This window comes from Helicoverpa zea, chromosome 30 (genome assembly GCF_022581195.2).
Source record: "Helicoverpa zea isolate HzStark_Cry1AcR chromosome 30, ilHelZeax1.1, whole genome shotgun sequence".
NCBI classification, from domain to species: domain Eukaryota; kingdom Metazoa; phylum Arthropoda; class Insecta; order Lepidoptera; family Noctuidae; genus Helicoverpa; species Helicoverpa zea.
In genome coordinates, this window is record NC_061481.1 from 3,926,695 (window position 1) to 3,934,591 (window position 7,897).

Here is a 7,897-nt window from a genome sequence, read left to right on the forward strand (position 1 = left end):
GCGTTTGGAAACTCGATGTTGGTCTACTTTCACTTTAATTTTTTTAAGTATTTGTCATACTATTCGATACTTATTTAGAATGTTATCGTTATTTATTTATATGAGTATTGAAATAATATTTGCGTTGTCCTAAATAATAATAATGCGCGTAATATAACAAATATATTTGTAGTAAGAATTAAAAAGATATAATTTGAAATGTTAATGATGTCATGCAAAGTTTTCGAATTTTCTAAATTTTAATGAGTCATGTGAGAGTGAGGCGAGGGTACAATGCAATAATAATAATTGCTGTAATAAATCATCACAAACAAAAGAAATACATGTGTTGTATATAACAAAAAATTACGGTCGCCTTTTTATAAAGAAAGAAGATACTCGAAGATCGAATCATGCGTTGATAACGACACCTAGCGCTAACCTTCGCTAGCGGTTTCAAACGCCTCCTGGGGGAACTATTTAGAGGCAATTATTTTTACTAGGTGCTTCCTGCATCAGAATAAAAGTAGGTAGTCAATAAGTTGCCACCATAAAAATGATTTTGAAAAAAAAAACGCCTTCAATTCATTCACCCTATTCTCTTAAGTCTGTCAAATAATAGACTAAAACCGGAGGTTCAGCCAAACTTGAGATAATCCAGCCCAGACATCCTACCTACATACATGCGGCTGAAACTGAGAACCTTTTTTAAGTCGGCTAAAAACCTATTGGAAGGAGGTTGAAAACGTTAAATACTCAGTTAGTAAACAGAGACTACCTATAATTAACTAGGTACCTACAATTAACTGACTGCCTCGTTGGTCTAGTGGTTGCAAGCGCGGCTGCTGTGCTCGACGTCTCGGGTTCGATTCCCGGGTCGGGCTGAAATCGCTTTGTGGGTTTTCTTAAAACTTTCACAAAGCAGCCCGTAGTTTGGAAGTTGGTGATTGATTCACCCGTGCATCGAAGAGCACGTAAATGTCGGTCCTTCGCCTGATCTCTTTCCGGTCGTGTCGGATTGCCGTCCCATCGGGTTATGAGTGTGAAGGAATAGGGAGTGCACCTGTGTCTGCGCAAATGCTCGTGCACTATAATATTTCCTGCGCAGCTGGCTGATTTCCTTAAATGAGAATAGCCGCTGTGGCCGAAATCGGCCGTGGACGCCAGTATTATTATAATTAATTAATTAGTATTATTTAATTGTTATCAGATTACATAACTAATTATGTCAGTAATAAGTAATCAAGATCAACAAGATAAGCTTTGAATGATGTGTCATTCATTGAAGCAATGTTTTCATTTGATAATTAAGTAAGTTTAGTAAATTGTCACGTACGAAGCTACTTGTCGTATTTAGAGTCCCGTATGAATTCTCTGAAGATTTTACTATGGACTACCTGTTTTCCCGTGGTTTCACCCGCTTGTCGTGTGAACTACCGCCCGTGCCGGGATAAAATATAGCCTATGTTACTCGGGAAGAGTGTCGCTTTTCCCGACTAAGTATCATGTAGGGATCGGCTTTCAATCTAACTGGATGCAGCTGAGAACTACCTAGTGTTTTCATGGAACTACTGCCTTTTTGATAGCTCAACTAGGGAAACCCTTTGGTAAGACTGGTTATCAGACTTTCTGACTACCTACCCGTAACGACTGCCAAAGGTGTTCAAATGACGGGATCCACCAATTTATCGTACTCTGAAACACGGAAAAACTCGTCATGACAAGATGGGCTCCCATCCTCCGGCCGACTTATTTAGTGAATTTATTTTTCTAGCTTTTAATTTGAAAGAATCCGTTCGGCGTGTTTAGGTACTAAATAGGTAGGTAACATATCCTAAAATTGTGTAATCCCTTCTAGGGCCCTGCAAACTATCTAAATTAAAGCTACGGAACCTTTTAACGTCCGTAACAACTCACCGATAACACCATACTATTAAAATTACAAAGAATTTTCAATAAATGGTGTAACCGAATTATGTAATGCTCAAAACAGCTGTATAAAATCCGCCATGTTTGATTCAAAACCATAGTTCTAAGTAATTTATTGAAGGGCCAAGGAAATGGCATACAGTCTCATCACATTCACCCTCTTTGTTTTATTTATAGACTTTAGTGAAGTTCTAGGGAGTGAAAGAAGTAAAATTATCGATACTAAGCAAGGAAAAGTTGAAGGGTATCTGTCTAGCAATGGCATGTACTACGAATATTGTGGAATTAAATATGGAGTTGTCAAAGACAGATATAAGGTGAGTGATTTTATTTATTCTCTTATCAGCCGTTTCCTGTGTTTTCTCCCGCGTCCTGGGTAATTTCTTCCCGTATTTATCCAGAATCAGTATACCGGATAAAATATGTTACCCGGGGATTGCTTCTGAAGCTTCCCAACAATGAAAATATTTTACAAATCGGTTTAGTATTTTCGGAGCCTTTATGGTAAAAACAAACAAAAAAGGGGTTGCTTATGCTAATATTTATTTATTTTTTATATGCTTTTTAAAATTAGGTATTTTATTCGTTAAGTTTAATGTCTTCAATAAAACGTTTTAGGTAAAATAACGTCCCAAACTAGACGCTTAATTCTTACAAATTCTAGTATAATCAAGATTATTTAAAGTTACTTAACAATATTAATGGTGTTTTGAAATGACTATTCACCTACCTACCTTATGATAGCTACAGATTTTATGTATTATCAGCAATGAAACTAGTATTTTTACTTATGCAATTGTTTTCAGGCTCCCGAAGACCCACCTTCCCACGAAGGAGTATTTACAGCCGACAACCGTTTCGTCCTCTGCCCCCAATTTCCCGCCAACGACGCCCTCGCCGCCCCCAGCGACAACCAAGACTGTCTAGTCCTCAACATTTACGTACCAACCTTCTGTAACACCACCCTACCTGTCATGGTGTTCCTCCACGGAGGAGATTTTGGGGTCGGCAGTAGCTCCCCCGTTTTCTACGGACCCCATTATCTAGTCAGTCATGGGGTAATCGTTATTTCAGTGAACTATAGACTTAATGCTCTAGGGTTCCTTAATTTGGGAATCAAAGACGCTCCGGGTAACGCCGGTTTGAAAGACATAAGGGCAGCTTTGAGATGGGTGAAAGAAAATATTAAAAACTTTGGTGGTGATGATGAAAATGTGACAGTATTCGGCAATGGTAGCGGCGGAGTGGCAGCAATATGTTTGACTCTCTCAGATTCCTGTAAAGGTCTTTTCAAACGGATTATTTCAGAAAGTGGTAGTCTTTTCACTCCTAAATCGTTTGATGCCAATCCTTTGGCCACTGCGTCACAAGTCGCTAAATCCCTTGGCGTTAAAACTATGGACCCTGCAGAACTGTTAAACATATACACAGACGTACCAATTAATAAGTTAGAAGAAGCGATTGGAAACCAAATGAATGCTAAATCCGTGTTTTTACCGTCGGTTGAAGAATATTTAGACGACGAACCTTTTTTGTGCGATACTCCTTTTAATATCATCACCTCGGACGACTTTGAGGCTGTCCCCGCCATTTTTGGTCTAAACACTGTCGAAGGATTGACTTCCACTTTAGATTATTACACTATAACAAGTCAGATAGACAGAATTATGAATGAAGACTTCTCAGTACTCGATCAAAAGAGTTTCAACGTGTCGAAAGAAGACAAATTTGAAATCAGAGAGATATTAAAAGACACTTATTTTGCGAACATAAGTTCGGAAGAAAACATCGTTGGTGGATTAATAAATATGAATTCCGATTTCTGTTACGTTGGGCCCATGTCTTTATTTGTCGAGTTGTATTCCAATAGCTCTGACGTTAGTGTGTATCAGTATATTTTCAATCATATGGGTTATAGAAACTTGGGGCGGCTTTTGACAAATACAAGTTTGCCAGCGACTACAAATATGGATGAATTGTTCTATCTATTTGAGTTGGAAAGGCTGCCGCTGCCAATGAGTGAAGATGACGCCAGAATAGTCACCTTTATGACCATGATGTGGACTAATTTTGCTAAATATGGGTAAGTTTTTCTACTTTGTTACTTGTAGCCTTTACTTCCCGATTCTTAAGAATTTTCTTGCCTCATGTATGAAAAAATATGCTGTCTGACCAAATATCTCGATTGGTGTAACGCTATTTACCGTTAAAGAGAACAAGTTGTTTTGCATTTAGGTATAACGTTAAGTCACACCTGTGCATTCATGCACAAAAAATAAATTAGGAATCAGCAGTGTAGGCTCTAAGAAATCTAGACCACTAGACAAGGAGGTAGTATTTCGTTGCTATAATCATCATCATCATCCACCTAGCCAAATATGTTGGGGTTGTTGTTTTATAATCTTAAACGAAATTAAATAATTCCATTTTCAGAACGCCGACCCCCGAAGCAGCAAATGGTGAATGGTTACCATACCCCCATAACCTGGCTATTACTTTGGAGCCCCAATATGTAGCACCTCTGACCCCGGAGCGAGCTGTCTTCTGGCGCTCCATGTATTTCAAATATGGCGCCGAGATTGAGCGGGAAAACTGACAGTTTGAAATGACAGGAGCATTTTAATTTTAAGGGAATTAATTTAATTAAATAAATGTACCTAATGTATTGTTTTATATGCGTTTCTTTTATTAAAAGTATTTATGTAGTATTGGGATAGTTAGGGTATAAAAGCAAATGACGTACTATAATTGTTTTTATTAAAAATCTACGCAAAAGTATTAAAATACATATAATTGTTTCGTTGTGCAAATCTTAAAACTACATAATTTAATATTATAAATATTTCCTTATTCATTTCTTAAATTGTAAACAAATTATCGACATCTCGAGGTTTATTTTTTATACAATAACAAGTAGATACTCAAAACTTAAAACACATAATTTAACTACTCAAAAAATTACATTCTTTTGACATTGTGCAAATGCAAAATAAATAATTTTCCTCTCCGTAGAAATATTTTTAGTCAAAAGTGTAGATACTTTGATAATGTTTATAATTCACAAATTACTTTTCAAGATGTCAATTTACTACGATTTACATATTAATAGACATTATGTTCCCAAAATCATTTCGGTATTTCGGTACAAAACATAATACCTCTTTGAAGGATTAAAAGGCACAAATAAGGCACTTAATTTTATGATAATCTGCCATAAAAAACTGGTTTCAATGCATTCCGAATTCTAAGTCTAACTTTGTAAGTCAAAATAATAATTTACTTAATTATTTGATTACATACTTATATTACAAAGCCTGTCAACAAGGCGTATTAAAATACAACAACAACAATATTACAATCGTATATAAACTTTATCATAGACTTTTTATACACAGAAAATCCTTCTCCTTATATACCTCACCAAACTTCAAATAATCCTAAAAGGTTCAACCTTTTACAACCAGAGACAAGAATTTAACGCGATGACAGCAAACTGACAGCTTTCAACTCGAGCTGTCACTGTCACTTTCGCTAGTGTCATGTTTCTTTTTGTTTCGTTTCTTGTCTCTGTGTCTGTCGTCGTGTTTGTCTCTCCTAGGGCTCCGTTTGGGGCTGTCCCTGCGAACCCGATGATGTCAAATACCTGAGTCGTCCGTTGTATGGTGAACGTTATTCAGAGATTCTTCTGAACTCTCTGATTTTTGTTTCTTCTTGGCTCTGTGAAAGAAGGTTGTATGTAGGTAGTCCTAAACTTAAGATACAGAATTAAACGCACGTGCAGTATACAAGTCTGGTGGAGACCTAGTATCCTAAAGCACCAGCAAGTACAAGTGTGCGGGTTCGATTCAAGGTCAGGCATCTTGGTCATCAATGACTTAGTAATGGTAAAGGAATACAATTTGAAGAAACCTGGACTTTAAAGTTGTATATCGCTAAAGGTGGATTTTTGTCTGACTCTCCCTTCTGACCTACAGCGAGAGGAATCATCTGATGACTTCTGATTTGAAAAATAATACCTATTCATACTTACCCCTTTTTCTTCTCATTTTCAGTAGATATTTGGTCTTTGAATAACTTCGATAGTTCCAATTCTTTTATTTCATCAGAATTGGTCAGAATTATTGCTCTGTAACAAACGAAATGGACCATTATGGTTACAGTTTTTAGAATAATTACATAAAATTGACGATAACCATATTTTCACTTAGCTGCACAGATTTTCATTATATTATCGCATAATTCTGACGTTTATCTTACTGATACATTTACTGCCAAAATGAAGATCAAAATCGTCGTATTTCTCAATACATAGCATCCCCATAGGTTACTAGAAGACTTGTAACAAAATATACCTACGATGTTTGTTACTTTGACTGCGACAAACAAATTAGAAATTCGTTGAAAACGCTAATTAAAAACCAAACATTAGACCACCCAATGTCGGTAAGTGGCTATAACTCTATCTAGCTGGTCAAACACGCGTTCTTTCAGAGTCACACTACAATGGCGCCCAACGTGGGACACACAAAAACTAACAAAATGAAGAATATGACGATCAAAATCGTTATCATCTTCCGAGCCTTTTCCCAACTATGTTGGGGTCGGCTTCCAGTCTAACCGGATTCAGCTGAATACCAGTGCTTTACAAGGATCGACTGCCTATCTAACCTCTTCAACCCAGTTACCCGGGCAACCCGATATCCCTTGGTTAGACTGGCGTCAGACTTACTGGCTTCTGACAACCCGTAACAACTGCCAAAGATGTTCAATGACAGCCGGGATCGACCAGTTTAACGTGCCATCCGAAACACAGTCATTGGTATCCAAGATACCTATACTTAGAAAGACGATTAAAACAACGATGTATTAAGAAATATGACGATCAAAATCGAAATTGTCAGATTTCTCATTACAGTCCACACAACATTAAGGAGCTTTTAACAAAACATAGAATCAACATGGTTAAAGAAACTGAAATTCTTTGAAATCGCTAATTAAAACCCAAATATTAGACCACCCAATGTTAGCTATAACTCTATCTAGCTGGTCGTCAAACACTCATTCGGTGACGCGAAGAGAATTAGCGTAAACAAAGAATTTCACTACAATGGCGCCCAACGTGGGACACACAAATAGCTCTATAGGTATCTACTGATACAAAGCAGTCGTTTGCCGCACCCTGCTAGTGAGGGGATGGTGTCGACAGAATTGTTATATCGATAAATCACTCTTTGTTATGGAAGAAATACTTATCTGCATCGCTTTTCAAAAAGACTGAACGGATTTTTACAGGTACCAATAGAAATAGTGTTTCATGAAGTAGTCATAATATTGAGCAGTCTTTTTTTTTCAAAATTATAGTTAAGTCATTTTTTTATTTATTTACAACATAAATGTGTACAGACTCATTTATAAAATTTAATGTAAAAAAATACCTCTATTGTATTTAATTTTTGTAACAAGTTAATTTAAAACTTTGGTAGCATTAATCGGTGCCCGTCAACTTTCATACCAACATTAAATTAATATTGTTAAAATATTTTTACAAGCAAAAATTTTATCTTTGCTTGTAAGACAGAGATTTATCTCTGTCTAAGTTAGCATTCATTCTTAAAACATTTTCTTTCTTCTAGCTCATTCAGTCAAAAAAATTTCAACCGAAATTAAATCCTAACACCATTTTATCGACACCCCATCCATCGATACACCTCCCCACTCCTAGCGAAGGTTGATTTGAACGGGTTTGTGTCAAGGTGATGACCGCCCGGGCTAGCTGTCTACCTACAGCTAATCCACCTATATGTGCTCGCAAGCCTTTGTTCGGCTCCAAGGGAAATATACCGCGGTGACTCATGGAGTTACGCGAAATCTTGGTGACAATGTCGAGTTTTGAATGATGTTGCAATTAATTTGATGTACCTATTGTCATATTTAGATGTTTTATTTGGGGAAAGCTGGAGTGCACATTGGCTCTTTACATAACATTTAA

At 36.7% G+C, this 7,897-nt stretch overlaps 1 protein-coding gene across 1 annotated transcript; it reads left to right on the forward strand.

Moving 5' to 3' along the window:
* Window positions 1-2,021: 2,021 nt before the first annotated feature.
* On the forward strand, window positions 2,022-4,581 carry LOC124644579 (acetylcholinesterase-like). Its single transcript, XM_047184046.1, has 3 exons — window positions 2,022-2,225; window positions 2,715-3,991; window positions 4,342-4,581. The coding sequence occupies exons 1-3, from the start codon at window positions 2,040-2,042 to the stop codon at window positions 4,502-4,504; spliced, it is 1,626 nt and encodes a 541-aa protein (XP_047040002.1). The 5' UTR covers window positions 2,022-2,039; the 3' UTR covers window positions 4,505-4,581.
* The last annotated feature ends 3,316 nt before the right edge of the window (window positions 4,582-7,897 follow it).